Genomic DNA, 19,449 nt, shown 5'->3' with positions numbered 1-19,449 from the left:
GGGAGGTGGTGGCGGTGGAGGGTTTGGGGGTGGTGCTGAGGCTAATGAAGCAACAGCAGCCATGGATGCCATTAGGATTGGTCGGCTAATGTTCGCTACAGCAGTAAAGGCAGCACAACTCAATCTGCTATAGCCAGAAGTACAATGAAGATGAGCTCGTGGGTGTGGCCTTTTATAGGGGTCGAGGGGTGTGCCTCATGACCATATTGATCACTTAAAAGCGCTGCAAAAATTCTAAACAATACGTTGAAAGGTAGGGCCAGTGTATGGGCCATGTGAAATGGTGATTTTATACTGTCAAATAATTTCCCATGTCTATATAAGTTCTTTTGAAATGTTGCGGAAGCACACAAACTGCGCAAATTAGGCCACGCGCTCAGCGTGGGTGCGGTCACATGATGACGTCGTGAACACATCTGCAAAGGAAATGGGTGCCCGCTGGACACCAAATGCAGAGTAACGGACGTGCGCATGCATGCGGATGTTGTACGGACAGTGTTCGGGTCCTGAAACTAATTAAAAGTGCGACACAAGTGAGACAGACAGTTACGGACAGGCGCAATGTTCGCAGTACTTATGGGTGTGATGTGCATGTGCATAGATGTTCTGCTGACTGTACGGCCAGGTACAGTTTTCTTAGGACACCTCCATTTTGTTTAACTACGGACATGCCGGCCACCGCGCCTGTTCTACGGACAGTTCTGTCTTGGCTGCGGACGGTACGGACAGGTATAGTGTCCTTAGGACACTTCCATTTTGCTCATTTCCAGACATCCTGGACACCTGGTGTGTTCTAAGACCATGTTTTATCTTGGTTGTGACCAATACAGAGAGGTATAATGTCCTTAGGACGCCCCCATTTTGTTCATTTACAGACAACTTGGACACCTGGTGCGTTCTAAGATTAGTTCCATCTTGGTTGCGAATGGTACGGGTAGGTGTATTGCCTTTAGAACATCCATATGATATTGATTACGGCCAGCGCGAACAGGCGCGCTGTCTGCGGACATTTTAACTCTTTTTTAAAAAAATGTTTTGATCCAAATCATTCCACTACAACTAACATTAAAAAAATGTCCAATACATACACATACATCAATCAAGAGAAATACTGGGGGAAGCAGATACTGAAACGAATATAGGGGAATTAGGGTTTAACACGGGCTGGTTGTGAGGTGATGATGGGATGGATGTTTTGTCAAAACGTTTATGTTCTTCTTGAGGGTTTGAGGATGGTTCATTAGGAAATGGAGAAGGGGGACATCTACAGGTGGGGCAGTGATATCTTATTTTTCCTCTAACATATTCCTCCACAAATTCCCTTAACCTGTTAAAATTCTCATTTAGTATGTCCATTTTCTCTTCTATACATTTCAGGCTGTCTTGCTCTGTGTCCTTTGGTGGACTTTCTTCTTTTTTTACCCTGTCTGTTAACAATAAATATATATATGTTAAATGCCCATAAAATACTGAGTATTAATTTGCTTATGCAGAGAAGGTGTACCATTATTATCGCTATTTTCCGACATTTCCCCATGCGGAAAATTCTCCTCCAGCCACTCCAAAGTACTGCACATTTCTGTGTCAAAACAACAGAAATACATTATTTTTTCTGCACCTTATACAAAAAAGTACACACACATATAAGAAACATGAAGTTCACTTACTACTTTCTTGTACTTTGTATTCGTTGTGTTGTGCGCGTCTACTGTTGCTCCTGGCTGCACAGTTTCTGTGAGGTAATTACGTTGGAGGCATATCTTTTTTGTTATGGTATAATCCATTTCATTCTACATGGTAATTAAATGCATGGGTAATGTTTGAGACGTGTATGTTCAATTGGTTACTTATTAGTACTTTTAATGTGTTTATGTGTTCTTTTTTAAACTTGTGCATTGCTCATATGGCACAATAGTACAATTTCAGATACCCCCTGACTGTTTGGGTAGTGTTGATCTCGTCCACACCCGTCCGCAGACAGGCACTCCGTCCATGCCTTTTCAAATATCATTAGCAAGGGGGTTCTGTATGTTCTATGTTACATGTATATAAAGTAAGGGAATTATAGTACATATCTCTGAAATTCACATCATGAAAGTGTATATTCAGTAAAAAAACTTTGTTAACGGGATGTTATGATTAAGTTGCCCTACTAAAAAACTATGAAATTCAGTAAAAAAAACTTTGTTAAAGGGACGTTATGGTTAAGTTGCCCTTCTAAAAACCTGCAAATTCACAAAAAAACGTTGTTAAGGGGACGTTATGGTTAAGTTCCCCTTCTAAAAACCCGTCAAATTTACTAAAAAAAACTTTGTTAAGGGGATGTTATGGTTAAGTTGCGCTACTAAAAACCTGCCCCCTTCCTTCAGCAACTTTCTTTATCTACTCACCAAGTATACTCTCTCACGTATCCTGTTCCTTGTACATTCTGCCACATCTTGACATAGCAGACAACCTTTCCTTGTGGCTCTTTTCTCCATGATATCTGTATTGTGAGCCAAAGATTTTTCAAGATGCCAACTACCACTTATCCCACTTTCCTTCTGATGCTCACCGTTCCATACCCTTCCCTTCATCCTCATCACACTCTCTATGTTCCATACTCTCCCACCCGATGTCCTCATAGCATTGTCATACACTTCCATCACTTTAATAGGATTTGTCCACCAAGCACCATCCTTCCTACGTGCACATGGCAGTTTTATTCTAACCCACTCTCCCCCCTGGGGACATTCCCTCTCTTTCACACGAGATTGATTATTTGTCATCTGTTTTTCCTTGATCCTCCTTTCAACACCATCTCTATTGATTTTCATGCTGCAATCATGTTTAACCATGCTGGAGTTAACATGGTGTTTGGTTTTCTGCCTCTGAAAGGGGATATGCCTGTAGTGGTGTGTGGAGTGAACATTTGAGCTACCACCACCTCCTTCACCGCTGTTCTCCAGTCTTTGTGAGTGGACCATGCCCACCTTATCGCCTCTTTGCTAAACCTATTAAATCTATTTAATAGCCCATTTGTCCAGAGGGTGATATATTGCACCTGTGTGATGTTTTATGGCACAATCAGTTAAATATTTCCTAATTTCTCTTGATTTGAACTGTACTCCATTGTCAGTCAATACTACTTCTGGGTACCCTCTCTACTGAATACATCTTCCAAAAACTCAATCACTTTAAGTAGTATTGATATAAGTGCTCATGAATACTTTCGCCCAACTGGTCAGCAAGCCTACTACGATTAAACAGTACATTTGAGTACCCCCACTATATGTAGGACCTATTATGTCCATTTCCATTTTTCCTATGGTTGTGATGGTATGTCTGCCAGAGACATTGGCAATCTATAACTCATGCATGCTTTATCACCCTTCTCACAAAAGATGCTATTTATCACTGCTCTTTCTATTTGTGAATCGCATCCTGGCTACCAATAGTCACTTCTCATCCGCTACCATGTCTTCGTAATTCCTTGGTGATCCTGATGCTCTAGCGTTATTATGTGTTACCTTATCCCCTTCCAGAGGTATAATCTGTTCTCCCCTCCATAATATGTCATGTTGAACATACAGTACATCTTTCATGTTCCACATTGCCTCATTGTTCACTCCTTTGAGCATCTTTTTGTTTAATTTATTATAATTTATTCTTTGCTGATCTCCTTTAAAATGATGTCATTTTCCATGGCCATTCTCCATTTGTTTTCTGGAATAGCTTGGTGTACTACCCAGTGCTCCAGATAAGATTTTGAGGTGGGAGTATTTTACTCCCTATTTTTAAACTTTGAGAGTAAATGTGGTTTTAAGAGAGTAAAAATTACTTTTCTCCTTTGCAAGAGAGTAAAATGTATGTGACATCCAGCTGACGTGTGCAAAAACTATATGGAAAACATTACTATGCAGAAGCTTTCTGCATTGTGACAGAATACACCTTTCATTATTTCTCTAAGGTCTGGCCATTTGATCTCTCCTCTATTTATGTAAATGTTGAAATAAAAAAACCTAGCCAATTACATAGTAAAGCAAACATAAATTGTAGTGTGTTTTGAGGTTCGATAGCAGAATTGTCTTTGATTGTTTAATCAAAGTCCTAATTTCCTGCAGTTATTACTACCTAATGGTATGCCAATGTTATGATACAACAGTGCAGAGAGGCACGGACTCCATGCTAAATTCTATATCTGATTTAATGGTCAAATGGTCATTTATATAGTGCTTTTGGCAAAACGCTGTACATAGAACATATTTATCGCAATTATCACCAAACCAAAGTTGGTTCTCCTTTATCGACCTCGAAAGGATGAAAGGCTGAGTTGGCCTTGCCAGGATTCAAACCTGCAACCTACAGATCATGCACAGATTGCAGCAACAAGTACTCAACAGGCTGAGCTATCTTATTGGATAACATCCTTCCGAGGTTGGTTAACTGAGTATCGACTGAGGTATAATAATAACAGTACCTAGATGTTGGACAAACCATTTATGAAGCGCTACATAAAGTTAAATACCTTTCTGGATTATCATAGGGACAGGTTTTGCTGAGTTTCTATTTCAATTACCAATGTAACTTTCCTTTGTTTTTGAACAGTGCTTGTACTTGCTGGAAAGTCAGGTTTTGGGTGTTTTAACTGTAGTCTTGAAGATTTGAGAGGCTAGAACACCTATGATTGGTGTAATGACAATCACTCACCCTTGAGCACAGACTCTGCTGCCACTGATCATTTAGAGTAATGTACCCCATTAACTGCAAGGTTGAATGGATCTAAACTATACTGTGCATAGTCATCACTTTACACACTGTTTTTATAATTAGATTGTAAATTAAATTATAAGTGTAAAAATGATCTGCCTCTGCATGATTATGCACATAGCACCGGAACTCTGAAAAATACAATTGTGCAATACTGGTTTGCTTATAAATTATACAATCCTAAAAATTCTAGGAAAATGTGCACAGTGCTTCTGAAGCTGAATAGAAAGAACCCATTCCTTTTATCACATTGTGCCGTTTCGTTTTTTGAAAGGCTTCAGAGAAATACATTCTGTTTCAGAGGTGGCTTGCATTTACATCCGTGTAGATAAAAATCAAAAGAAGCCTTCTGGTTTCTGTCAAGTAACCTGACCTTTGCGCTGCCCTCTGCTCTAACCCTGTGTGTAAATGTACACAGGAAAATAATGAAACTGTCGTATTTACAAGATTTTCATGCGTAAAAAGGCCTAATACGCACCTTATCTGGAGGCCTGCTACTACCGATAACACTACTTCTTCTACCTTCACACTTTCCATTTCTTCTTTAGTCATCATTCTCAACAATCAGCTGTGTGATTCTTTACTGCTGGTATGTATATCGTTTGAAAATCGTACTCTTGCAGATTCATTACCCATCTTCTTATCCTGGACGATATGTTATCTAGTCCTTTTGATGTCAGGATTTCCACCAGAGTTTTTGGATCTGGGCGCACCTCAAGTTCGAACCCCAAATGAATGATCTACATTTTTCAATTGCCCATTTAATTGCTAGAGTTTCTTTTTCTACTGTAGCATAGGATAGTTTTACACCTTTTAATAGTTTTGAGGCAAATGCTACTGTCTATTCTATTCTTTACTCAAATTGAGTCAATGGTGCCCCTGAACCAACATTCTAGCATTCGTAGTGATTGTGGACTTTCTTCCTCGTTGGAAGTTGTCTAAAGCTGGTGTCCGGATTAGTGCTTCTTTTATACACACAAATTCTTCCTCAGACAATTGGTCCCATTCAACTTTTACTCTGATTCCCACCAATTTCCTTATTGCTGCTGTGTTATCTGCAAAATTGGGGACACATTTTGACTATTATTCTGCCATTGCTAAACATGCTATAAACTGTTCTTTATCAGTGTAAGATGGTGTATTATGGATCACATCAATCAAATCATTCTTTGGTGCAATTCGTTTCTCCGGAATTATGTGACCCAAATATTCAATCTCACTCCTGTTTATATTACATTTTTCTTAGCTTAGAGTCATTCCAGCTTCATCTATTTGTTTGTAACACTTTTACTAAGTCTCTCATTACGCTGATATATATTTTCTGCATACACTAAGATGTTGTCCTGAAAGAACAATACTCATTTATCACTATGAAAAAACATGTACATGTACATCAACGTTTGGTAAACTAACGCTGCCGATATGAGTCCAAAAGGCACCCTTATGTAATGATATAAGCCTTCAGGCATTTTAAAAGCAGTTAAGTGGCGTGATGTTTTATGTTATTTGACCTGAAGATAGGGCGATTTGAGGTCTAATGTTGAGAATATTTTTGCTGGTCCCATAGTTGCAATGAACTCATCAATGTTAGGAAGTGGTTGGCTATCTGGTATTACACATTTGTTTGCTTCTCTCAAATCCACACAGATCCCTACTTTACCTGACACCTTCCGTACTACTGGCAATACCCATACCAAAGCAACTATTCTCTCAATGGTGCTCTGATCCTCCAATTTCTTTAACTCCATGTTTACTTCCTCTTTCATCATAACAGGAATATTTTGCAGTTTCTGAGCAACTGGACTTGATCTCGCTTTCAATTTTATTTTGTACCTTTTACACCTCCAATATCCTCCCTGAGTACTCTACCTTGTAGTAGCTGTATACCTAAAACTCCTCCTTCTGAAATTGACATCACCATCTCTCGAGCATTCGAGTCAAATCTAACTTCCAGTTTTATTTCCATTTTAAATTCAAATAGCCTTTGGGTCAGGGTAAAATTGCAGTATTTTCAATAACTCAAAACCTTCCTGGAACTACTGTAGCTGCTCAGACACACGGGGACATGGCCTTAGCTCTGCTTCCTCTGGGCAAGTATGCAGTTTCACTGCTTCATCAGCACTGCAGCATGTATTTCAAAGTTCTACAGCTAGATTCCCGGTCTTTCAATCCATTTCCCGAGGGCTCCCTCTTCACGCCGCTCCTTGAAACGTCACAGAACAAAAGGGAGCAGAAAGACCAAGACCAAGCACAGAAGGATGAGGAACAGTGCAGTACGACATTGGGAAGCAGCCGACCCAGAGCTGTGCATCAAGTCAGTTCATCGATTCAGCGTCACTATATCGTGCATACTCTTCTGCCCTGTTCCACTTCCTGAATACTATGCCCAAGTTGGATACATAGAAACAATCATACAATATTTCAACTATAATCCGATATTATAGTTGGGATATATACAGCTCTTCTCCTAATCAGCCATCCCTCCCTCTCATCCCACAGACATGTAAACACCACCAGCACACTTCTCACCAAACACGCATGATATTTTCTCTCCTATGCAATTGATACACTGCTCTCATCACCTACGGAATCTGTAAACTGTTTGACTAGGAATGCTTACTGGCTTGTACCTGCAACAGCGGCTCAATGCCTCAGAGTTATTTCTACGCTTTACAAATGAAATAAATAAATAAATAAATAAATATGTAATTCATAAGAAAAACTCATCCGGCACAGCCTACATGGCTACAGTTAATGAAAGAAGGAACCAAGAACAACATAGGACATGCCTTTGGGAAGACATCAAATTTCCCTCAACATTTGATCGGGATAGCTTCTGCAAACACACACACATGCACACACACAGGGAGACAAACCTGTAGTATGTACATTCCAAAGGAATCCAGCATGCCAGTCAATGCAGCAAGGAGACGTAATATAATACAGATCCATGAACATGCCTCATATCTCCTCAAAGTCATCAATTTTGACATGTCTATTATACATAGTCCTCTTCTTAGAAGAGCCATGGTCGACACCCAGTTATAGATATTGGATCTGCTGGATGATTTCAACAGCCGTAACATTTCCTTTTTAGCATAGGTTAGGGTGCTTATAGTCCTGTCCCAACATGGAAAGGTAACTGTGAAAAACGGTAAAGTAATTCAGGGCGGATACCGCCAATGGGTGGGATAAAGATGTAACTGTAACAAGTGAACTCTATCAAAGACCTCGCTCCAGAACCTCTGGAGCCTTGGACAGTTCCAAAACAAATGCTTAAGAGTGAGGCCACGCTTGCCCAAAAAGTATCAGAATAGCACAGAGAAAGATTATGGTGGCTGTGCAGCGACCAGTAATCATGCAAGAGTACTCTTTGCATACTATGGGCCTCATTACGACCCAGGCGGTAAGGGGTTTACGGCGGCGTAAACAGCGCCTGATTCCGAGGTCCCTTAGCGCCATGGCGGATTTAACACCTGCTTTTAGCAGGTGTTAAAATCTATGGCGCTAAGGGACCATGTTGTTAATTAAGCCACCGTAATTTACGGTGGCGTAATTAACGCCTTCCCCACTCCCATTATGCCCTATGGGGCAAAAATGGGAATGGGGAAGGGTAAATGGGGATTGGGGACTTACCGCCCCGCCAACCTCGGAATGGGGCGGTAAATCCGCCAACCACCATGGCGTAAACATAGTTTACGCCATGGTGGTAAAGGTTCGACCCAGGCGGTAACTTACCGCCTGGGTCGTAATGAGGCCCTATATCTCAGAAGAAAGTCACATTTTTGCTTCAGCACTACACACATATTCTTCCACATTTCATCCGAAGTATCCATGGGCAGAATTTTACACCAGTACTTAAGGCACCCTCAGTCAAGTGACTCTAGTGGGTAAGAGCATGTACGGAAGAGGACCAGACTGACTGGCACCTGACATGATCACTTTAATCAATTTGGGTGGGGAGTTCACCCATCTCAAGTGAAATAATTTCATTCAGTAAACAAAGCAAATCTCCTAATTGCTTTTAGCTCCTTTCCTTTCTATTGAAGAGTGTGTATTTGAATGTTTACATTTCAAAGCTGTCTACTGACATACCCATCCAAACATACTTCACTTTTAAAATACCTTCCACCACCCCATGACCCATTATACCATTTAAGAGGAGCGGGGGACACCCCCGCAACCTCTGCTCCCCTTAAATGGTATCATGGGGTACACCTTTACCGGGTCAAACCACAGCATTTTTGCAGCGATTTCTTGTACAGGCAACATTTTTGCCGCAATTTCATTACTGCATACCCAATCCAGCCTGTATGGTCAGGCATAATCCCTTTCCCAAGTGAGACAATCAGGTGTATTATCTTCACCTAGCCTGATCTACTATCTAGAAGTATGCTTTAAGAAGGCTCTATGATAGCTCCTAAACACTGGTAGGCCAAGATAACCTTTTTGTACACTTCTCTACAAAATCTCCATGACAAATGTTGCCCTCTTCAGCACCCCTCACAGGCAGGCTCCCATGGTGCTATACATCAACTGGGGTTTTTGGAATGCTGCACGTGTACAATTTAGCATCGTCCCTCTAGATGAGGGCTGTACAACCTGTGGCCCTCAAATTGTTTGGCCTACAACTCTCATGACCGCTCACCACTGATTATGCTGCTCTAGATGATTCACCTCCATCTAACAAAGCCAGAACCTCAGGTCACATATACACTCCAATCAGGAATCTAGTAGTGGGTGAAGCCAACTGTTGTGAGACTTTACAAGTGTGGGCTTCTTAACTCTTTAAGTCTAAAATGGCAGTTTTCTGGTAATTACTGCCTTATATAAGGATTTCCCATTTACAAAACGAACTCACATTCAATTCTTAAAATGTGACTAAACTGGAATGCACGAAGAAAGAAAAAATATGCCTAGCAAGTCATTATTCGCATTTCGTTCTGTATTTTTGGAACTGGGAGTGGAGGAACTAGGAAATGATTGAGGAATGGATGGCGTCTTCTTTTTTTAAACTGAATGCATACAAGACTGAGTTCCTCCTGTTTTCACACACTAATCCTGTGTTTGAGGTTTGTCTTAGCTTTCCGATGCTTCTATTCCTAGTCCTCCTGCTTCTTTACTTGCGCTGGTACATTTGAGGTTTTTACATTTGAATCTTCTCTTTCCTTCATCCCATGCGTTAATTTCTGACTTAAGTCTTTTAACTAGCACTTTGTACTGAAGGCTACTAAACCTTTGGTTTCAACCTCTGATTTTTAGGTCCTGGTACAAGCTGTGGTCATCGACCACACTGATATGGAGAAATGGGTCCTTGCTGGTCTTGCGCAGGCCTGATGGCTTCCCTAAAGGCTGCCCTTCATGCAGCCAGGTTGATTGCCGGGTCCAGGAAGTTAGACCACATTTCGCCAATAGACAGGCAACTTGCCGTTAGGGGCAAGCATACAGTTTAAAGTTGGGATTGAGCGGGAAGAGCCCAAGTTATCTGACTAATGAATTGCCCATTTCAAGTAGCACAAAAAGGCTTATGTGTCGAGATGTGTTCCAGCGAGAAGCCCCCCAGTTTCCTCGATCCTCCTCGCTAAAACAGTCAAGTCTACAGATAAGAAGCACAACAGCCACTTTTACTCCCTAAAACAGGCAAATACTCCATGCATAAAAAAAGGAAGTGAAATCACTACAGATAGACAAAGGACACACAGGATGCTGCCTCCTGCTTCCATGCGTATTGTTCCACAGATTTCCTTGTTACAGTGGCACCAGCAGAACAGGGACACATGGAGGAACGCTGTTATTACTGTTCAATATAAAGAATAACGAAGTTAAAAATGCATCTTTTAAGAGGGCATGACGTAATAGCTGCAAAAAGTATGAACTATAGTAAGATATCTGTTATCCATTTTAGAATCCAAATGTATTTTAATTCATTTTAAAAAAGACCCCCTTTAGCGATGGCAATTACTTTTTTTACTGCCTAAAAAATAATGTTACTAGCAACTTCAAAAATAGGGAGTAACATGCTCCCACTTCAAATTCTTATCTAAAGCCCTGAAAACAATGCTACCCACTTGCTGGATTGGCATTCCAGCTGTTTCACACCAGTATCAAGATCTGTTGGAGGTTTGCAAGGGTTGGAATAATTATTATTATTATTATTAGGGTATTTATTGAGAGCAGATCTAGCTTCGGAAGCAATGGAGGGTTTTACAATCATAGGTGGGTAGAACAAGGTTAGGAAGCAGAGGAACAAGGAAGTGAGCATCTAACAACCGAGGAGGGACGACAATTGTCAGCAATGGATCTAAAAGTACCAAGGGGAGTCAACAGTGGGGATCAGATCCCCCAGTCACAGGTATGGTGGGGAGCTGACGGTGTAAGGACCTATGTTTTAGGGAGGAGCCATTCCTTGAATAGGAGGGTCTTGAGATCCTTCCTGAACTGTAGAAGTGAGGTGGCAAGTCGGATGTTGATGGGTAGGTGGTTCCGGAGTCTTGGGTCGTAGACAGAAAAGGCCTGTCTCCTGTTTTTTTCCATCCTGCACTGGTGGATATGATATGATACGATATGATAGGTCATTTATAACGTGCTTAATACCCAGAGGTTTCTAAGCGCGGACTCTGGGATCGAACCTGTATTTCTCTGTGTCGTCTTGCTTTGAAGGCGAGCATGTTGCCCCTGAGCTATCCTTTTGAGAAAAAGTCTGTAAAAAGTTTGGAGTTCAAGTCTGTACATATGCTTAGTCTGGTGAATCATAGGCCTGTGGCGATACTGAGTTTCTCACTGAGGTAGTTTGTACACTACAGGGTGTCAGCGTTGTAGAGACTGTGGCGCAGTGGAGTAAGGAGGCTGATGAAGTGGTATGAATTTGGCTATAGACTATTATTCAAATAAAGAAAAGGACCCGCCTTTCTATATTTCTAGAGGGGTCTTCCCAACCTCAACACAAATAACTCAGGTGCTCGTCAGGATGTAAGGCAAAAACCAATATTCTGTCCTCTGTCCAGAACCAACTACTCTATCCCTGCCACTAAGAAATAACCCGAAAAGGTTTAAGAGGTGAAGCAATCCAGTCTTAGGTTTACTAAACAGCAGAGTCTTGCAATATGGTCTAAGACCAGGAGAATGACTCCTTTCTCCTTGTCTATTTGGAAGACTGTTTCTGAATAGTCCTTTGTACAGTTCTTTTGAAGCATATTTTCTTCCTCCCAAGGATTTGCAAACAAGAGAGTTAAGGCTTTATCAACTCTTTATCAACTCTTCTTGTTAGTGCTGCCCCCTTTTCAGGAGTTTTTATTTCTTGACATTTGGGGAGATTGCTCCATGACAGTTCTTGGTTCTTTTGGTATCTTTCACAGGTGTTGGAATTCCCACTGTGACGAAGGAGTTCATTCCCGAAGCACTCTTGAGATTTATGGTTTTTCATATCACCACTGTGACAATGGAGTTCACTCCTGATACACTCTTTACTTTGCAGTCTCCTCATGTAATTCGGTAGACTACACCTTTGACTTTTGTGACTCTTGTTCCCTTGAATATCACTACTAGGATGAGGGAGGTCACTCCCGAGGAATACTTCACTCTTGGTTCCCTGGGTGCCACTACTGTGATGAGGGAGAAAACTCCAGGGGAATACTTGACTCTTGGATCTCTGGGTATTTCTACTTTGATGAGGAAGAGCACTCCCGAGGAATACATGACTCACTGGGCTCCCTGGACTCCACTCGACTTTCCTGCAACTTCTGTTACCTGCATCTTAAATGGGGAGTGCTACCGGTTCTTCCCGCACATATTCCTGCTTTCCGGAGCTGTCGCTGCGGCGGTCTCATGTGTTTTAGGAACCTACCGGTCCACCTTGGAGAGGCCATGCCAGCGCTGGATTCTTCCTGCTTCTGCAGCAAGTCGGATTTTCCCCAGCTCGCGTGGTTCTTTCTGGGTTCTTCTTCCGTGATCGACTGTCTCTCGCCACTTCGGGCAGAGCGGGTTTGAATTCGCCAGCTTCCCTCACTTCTCTTCCTGCTCCCGAATACACCTAGTCCTTCTTTGGTCTTTACTTTATATTGCTGGGATCGCCCCCACGTAGCGTCACTTTTTGTTATCTTCATGCCTCCTGGTGGCCACCTCATCACAGTACTTTGGTAATCCCTTGTACTGTGCTTCTGTATGGTCTTACAGGTGAGAAAGTAGAGACTTCACAATAACATACAGTAGTAGTTCCAGGTTGGGAGGGAGAAGGAGTCAATGGGGCCATGGCTTCTGGGCACAAGGGTTTAGGCAGGTCCTTTATGGGATGAGAGTCCTTTTCCCCATGAGGGGAGTCTCTCCCTATGAGGTCCTTCTGCTTTCTATCACCCCTAGAGTGACTATTGGGTAGCATCCTCACCTCCCTAGCCTCATAGAGCCTTCCCTCTGAGGCCAGGGAGGTGAGGGCACTACCCAATGGGGAGAAGCAACGAGATCCTGTAATTCTCGTTATCAGACCCCACATCTTGCGTGGTTTCAAACACATCGAGTATAATACCATCCAAGGGCACAATAGTGAAGTACTTGCTATTGAATACACGTTCACTGGTTAAGCACTGTCATGAGGTGGCCGACCTTATTGTGCAAACCCAAGCGGATATTTGTGCTCTAACAGAAACCTGGGTACATGATGCTTCTATCCATTCCTTCCAAATGGCCACCCCGCCTGGTTACTTGTTTTTTCATTCAAATGGGCAGGAAAAACGGGTTGAGGAGTGGCTCTAATATATAGATCCACCCTTAAATTACATGAATCAGGTAAACCCGTATTGGATCAATGTGAGGTGCTTTTTCTCAAACTTAGCCTCAACCCAATACCCTCACTCAATCTACTGCTGCTTTATAGACCCCCTATTCATACACCCCTCTTTGAAGAACAAATATTGGCTTTTGTTGGTAATTCTTGTAAGTCACACTCTCCTACTATTATTTTAGGAGATATCAACCTATGGGCTAATGATTCATCGGATGGAATCTCTATTTCCCTCGCTGAGTCTTTATCATCATTAAGGTTCCCACTCATATAGGTGGTAACACATTAGACTGGGTCATATCCAAAAATGTTCCTATCACAAACATCAAAGTGGATAAATGTATCTGGCCAGATCATCATTTAGCATGCTTTGAGATGGACCACCACAATATCGTCTGTACTGAAAAACAGTCATCCAAACCCTACATGACTAGGAACGTATGGAAAATCACGCAAGATGCTTTTCGTGCTGCGGTTATCCCACTATTACCATTACTTGAAGAACTGATGCCTCTCGGAGCCTTTGTAGCTAATATAAGATCTGCAGTTGATGAAGCATTTGATGCACTCGCCCCTCTTAAATCCTCTGTAAAAAAAGGAAATAATCCATCCTATACCCCTTTTGAAGTTGAGATAATTGAAGCTCGTGCAAAAAAACGCCAACTGGAATGATCATGGCAAAAGCATCCGTCTGAGACAAGCCTCACCCCATATAGGCTTGCTGTCAGACATTATAAAACTCTTATCCTTCTTACTAAAGAACTACACCTAAATTCCCAGATTTCTAAAGCAAAATCTAGCTCAAAGGAGCTTTTTACTATCCTTCCGGAACTGAAGGGTTGCGCTACGGCTTCTGTAGCTCGTGCTGATAGCTTGTGGTGTCAAAACATCTATAACAGTTTTATTAACAAAACTCTCACTCACCAAAATAATATTAATGCCCAGGTCAAATTAATCTCCAACCATACGACTTCTATAATAGGCAGTACAGAATGAGTCAGGGATTCCCCTGTTTTTTCTTTCAATACAGTCTCTACAGAAGAGGTTATTGACATAGTTTCTAAGCTCAAACCTACTTTGTGTAAAGGGGATTTATTTCCTGCTACTTTATTTAAAGAATACATCTCATCCCTTGCCCCATGGGTGACTACTTTCATTAACCAATTTTTCCATGGGTCACATGTCACTGAAAATATAAAGGAAGCATGGGTTACACCTCTGCTTAAGAAGGAAAACCTAGATCCTGCAGAGGCTGGGAACTATCGGCCGATCACAAGTGTTCCTTTTATCCTAAACATTTTTGATAAAATTGCACACTGTCAATTTCAGACTTTTGTTGAAGAACAAGATATATTAGCTACTCAACAGTCCGTCTTCCGACCTAATCATGGGACCGACACTGCATTGCTGGATTTGAAATCATACATTGCTGGCATGGTTGATGAGGGTAACACAGCCTTGCTGCTACTTTTGGATCTGTCCGCCGCGTTCAATCTTGTTGATCATCAACTTTTGGCGGACAGGTTAATTTCAGTTGGCAAATGCCCCAAAGAAGCGACAGCATGGCTTAAATCCTTTCTGGGTCCAAGAAATATGACAGTAAGTAAGGACAATGCTTTTTCCATTGCCTCTACGCTATTATGTGGTGTTCCTCGGGGGTCATGTCTTTTGCCCTTACTTTTTAATATCTATTCACATCTCCTCTGTGCTAACTTGTCGGCTATAGGCATATATTTGGCCAATTATGCCAATGATACGCAGATTGTTATCAAACTCACTGGTGAGTATCAAAAAGATCTAGAGCGTATCAATCACATCTTTACAGAAATCCAGAACTGGATGGCCTTGAATTCTTTGGCTCTTAATAATGCTAAAACTGAGTTGCTTGTTTTGGGCACTTAGCAGCGGCTAAAGAAACTGGCTGTGAAATACGCCAATTTTCTGATTGGTCAGCATGGTATTCACGTATCAAAACTGTAAAAACTCTTGGGGTCTTTTTCAACCGTCAACTGTCATTCACTCGGCAGACCAACTATCTTAAATCTTCCTGCCACTTTTACATGAAGCTCCTTTGGCAGATACAGCCTTATCTGTCCAGAGAAAATCTTGCATTGATTGCAGCTGCAGTTGTGAATTGCAAGCTAGATTACTGCAACAGCCTTTTGATTGGTACATCCCAGGGCAATCTTAGAACGTTGCAGGTGATCCAGAATAGCGCAGTGCGAGCTGTGTTTCGACTGAAGCGAAATATGCATGTCTCTGTGGCTAAGCGCAGCCTGCCCCAGCTGCCTGTTCAACAGCGGCTTCAGCTTAAGGGGCTGTCCATTGTGTACAAATGCTTGCATGGCAAGGCCCCGTCATATCCTATTGCTAGGATAAAAGAGAAACCAGTTGGTCGTTTATTATGATCGAATTGTAATATTTCTTTGGTCCAACCCCTGTCTACTCTGAAGAGATTTGGAGGAGCTGGTTTCAATTCCTGGGCTCCTGCCCTATGGAACTTTATGCCAAAATATCTGGCTGACAGTAGTTCATTAGTTGTTTTTAAGAAACAACTAAAAACTCTCTTGTTCGATATAGGTCATGGGTAATTATGCTTCTTCTTATGTTACTACATTGCCACCTATGTTTAACATCACATGGGTTCTTCCTTCTTGCTGGCTTGTAGGATGATTATTGCCCTCCTATCATGTATTTCTTGAATTTTATGTTTCTGTTGTCTGTTTTTCCTCTCTCCTGTGTGCGCCCTGAGGCCTTAGGGTTAGTGGCGCAATACAAGAACATAGATAGATAGATAGATAGATAGATAGATAGATAGATAGATACATAAACAGATGCAGCAGGATTTGAAGATGATACTGGTTTACAGCAGTAGCCAGTGCAGTTCGAAGAGGGTCGGGTGATGTGGTCGAATTTGCAGAGTCCTTTGATGAGTCGTGCTGCAGCATGAAGGACACATCTTTGGGGAACCAGAGTAGTCGCAGGAAGGCCTTCAAAAAGGGCATTGCCACCATCCAGTTGAGAGTCAACCAAGGCTTGGACATCAGATCTGAAGTTGTTTTCTGGGATTAATGTCTTGATTTTGAAGAACTCGATGTGGATTCAGGTCTTTTGGGCTGGTATTTTGGGAATTATATTGGATCTGTGTTGTTTTAATGTTGTTATGAAATTAATATTATGAGGGTTTTAGTAATGTGTTTTTATTTATTGTATTGTTCTGCTGTTGCATTGATTAATTCTACATGTTACTTCCGCACAGCACACTGGCACACATGGGTGCCTAACTCGCACTTAACAAAACGAAAACATGAAATAAATAAAATCACCTTTACAGTCAGTTTTAAATTTGATGTTTCTTACCTAAAGCTCTTCTAAAGTAGGAATGTCATTTAAGTCAATACATGTCAAATGTTCTCTTCTAAATGCCATTTTATCACAATATACAGGTCCAATATTTGTAAAATCCTAATTAATGATTGATTAATGTTTTATTATGCACATAACACTGGTGACCAGCCTCTAAACGTGGGACTGGGATTTGAACCTGTGTTGCTCTGCGTTGTCTTGCTTCCAAGACAAACCTGTTGCCCCTGAGCTAACCTACCAAAGGTATTGGTCAAGTCTTTGTATTAACATGGCAAGACGGCACCCTCTATGCAGAACTCCCTTGTGCTGATGACAAGGTTCTAGACGTTGTGAAATGGAGTATCATGGTGACAAACAAACTGTGCCAACCACTTACTATCTGCACTGGATTCCAGCAAGGCTCTAGGGGCCTCATTACGAGGTGGGCGGTAAGGGGTAACGGGCACCGGTAAGGAGACCGGTGCCAGTAAATCCTTACCGCCCTATTCTAAGGTCCCTTAGCGGGTCCCGCTATGGGCGCCTGGTAATAGCGGGCCCATTATCAGCTCCCTGGTCCCTTAGCGGTTATTAGCTCCATCCCCATTCCCATTGAGCCCTATGGGGGCGCCAATGGGAATGGGGAATGGTCCTCGGAATGGGGACTTACCGGGTCCTCCAAGGTTGGAATGACCCGGTAAGTCCCTATTTCGACAACCCGGACCCGGAATGTGGTAAGGGGGTAGCCATGGTGTTGAAAGCACCATGGCTACCGCCTACCTCGTAATGAGGCCCTAGGTCTAGTTCTAGTGGGCCTGTTTCACCAGTACAAACAAGTGTAACATTTTGTAAAGTTGACAACCAAGCATCACACAGGAGCAGGCCAGCTGTTTTGCAGAATTTGAGACATGCTGAAGCACAGTCTGAAAAGTTTGCAAAAAAGACAATAGGTACCCCTATACCCAGAACCTCACTTGAAGCCACTGCAGATGGCTGCCTTAACATACTCAAAAATTGAAGAATGTATTCAGCTTTCACATTCTCTCCCTCTTTTTCTGTCTCACCCTCACTCCCTTTTTCTCTTTCTTTATGTCTGGAAGCAAGCACAGAATGATAGCATGTCTGGGTACTCTTCAACACCACTGGGACACTGCAGGGTTGAAACTTGTCTTATACAGCACTAGTAAAGTACTGCAACATCCCCTCGAGGATAGAACAAACAATTGAAATAAGTTATGAGGATTATGATGCATGCCTCTTAATGATTATGCTCCTCTTTGTTGGGTTTGTTGCCCACCCCCTTAGGTGGACCAGATCCTGTCTGAATTCCGTCTTCAGGAGGAGGACCTAACGAAGCTAATGAGGAGGATACAGAAGGAGATGGAGAGGGGTCTGCGCCTGGAGACTCACGAGGAAGCCAGCGTAAAAATGCTGCCAACCTACGTACGCTCCACTCCAGATGGCTCAGGTAACATAGTCCAAAACAACCCTCTACGACATATTCTGATCGAAGTTTAGAAACCTTAAAAGAACATTGCTCTGGAAAGTAAGGCTCTCCTGTTATTTGACATGTTGAAATTTGACCGATCCTAAAACATGTGTATGCAACCATTGGCCTGCCAAATGTTTTGGAATACAACTCTCATCAACCCAAGCCAGTACATGCAATGGTGAGGACTCATTGGATTCATCATCCAAAACATCTGGGAAGGCGCAGGTTGCAGACCCATGTCCTAAAATCATAACGTGCAATGACCAAGGGAAATATAAAAAGTTGCTTTATATTTTGGGCATGGCTGGGGCCTCTTTTCCAAAGTTTAGTAGATGATATGGAGTAGCATAGTGTCTGCATTTTCTCACCAATGTCTAGAACGCCAAAGGCAAGGTCTTAGGAGAAGACTATACCTTGCCCCACAAAGTAAGTTGCAATTTACTACATCATTCCAAGTACGCAAACCATCCTCCCGCCCACTTGATATTGAGATTTTCGAAACAGGGCCCTATAAAAGGTCAGGGGTACTGAGAAGACTACTATCTTATTCATACTAGCCTTAACATTTCAAACAACACTGAATTCACCTAACAATTGGAACAGGATGGGAACAAATGTAATCAGTGAGGAGAGCATGACTGAAAGGTTAACCTTCCAATTATAGTTATTATAGATAACTAGCTGGGGTAGCAGGCATTGCCGTGCCCTGATCAAGTGCTATCACATGTGCCCTGGAGGATGTTGGTCTGCCCTGGTGTCTCATGTGCCCTGCAGGATGTTGCTCTTGTCCTCATGTCAGCAGGTCTTGCTTCAGTTTGCTCTGGCATCTCATTTGTCCTGGAGAAAGTTGCTCTTGTCCTCTGGTCAGCAAGTCGTTCTGCTGTTTGTTGTTGTGTTTCAGAAGCTCTTGATATTGATTTTTGCTTTGCATCAGATGGAGCTTTTCCAAGTGATGTTCGTTTTTTGTGCAGCATATTTCAGTCACTCAATGGCTTCAGCACATTTGGGAAAATGTCCAAGAAAGATTGATTGTTTGTGCTCTCTTCTCATGAATGAACTTAAGTAAACTGTAACCTTGCCATTTCCCATATTT

The 19,449-nt window shown here is 42.1% G+C and overlaps 1 protein-coding gene across 1 annotated transcript in view; it reads left to right on the top strand.

Moving 5' to 3' along the window:
* GCK (glucokinase) overlaps positions 1–19,449 on the top strand; it is a 406,174-nt gene that overhangs the window by 156,472 nt on the left and 230,253 nt on the right. Inside the window, exon 2 of the mRNA XM_069618957.1 lies at positions 18,170–18,332. Within this exon, the coding sequence (XP_069475058.1) occupies positions 18,170–18,332 (163 nt within the window). The remainder of the gene's footprint in view (positions 1–18,169; positions 18,333–19,449) is intronic.

The sequence above is a fragment of the Ambystoma mexicanum genome, chromosome 10, assembly GCF_040938575.1.
Source record: "Ambystoma mexicanum isolate Mex_15411 chromosome 10, UKY_AmexF1_1, whole genome shotgun sequence".
Taxonomy (NCBI): domain Eukaryota; kingdom Metazoa; phylum Chordata; class Amphibia; order Caudata; family Ambystomatidae; genus Ambystoma; species Ambystoma mexicanum.
The sequence above is the reverse complement of the archived record's forward strand: the minus strand, read 5'-3'. Positions and strand labels throughout refer to the sequence as shown.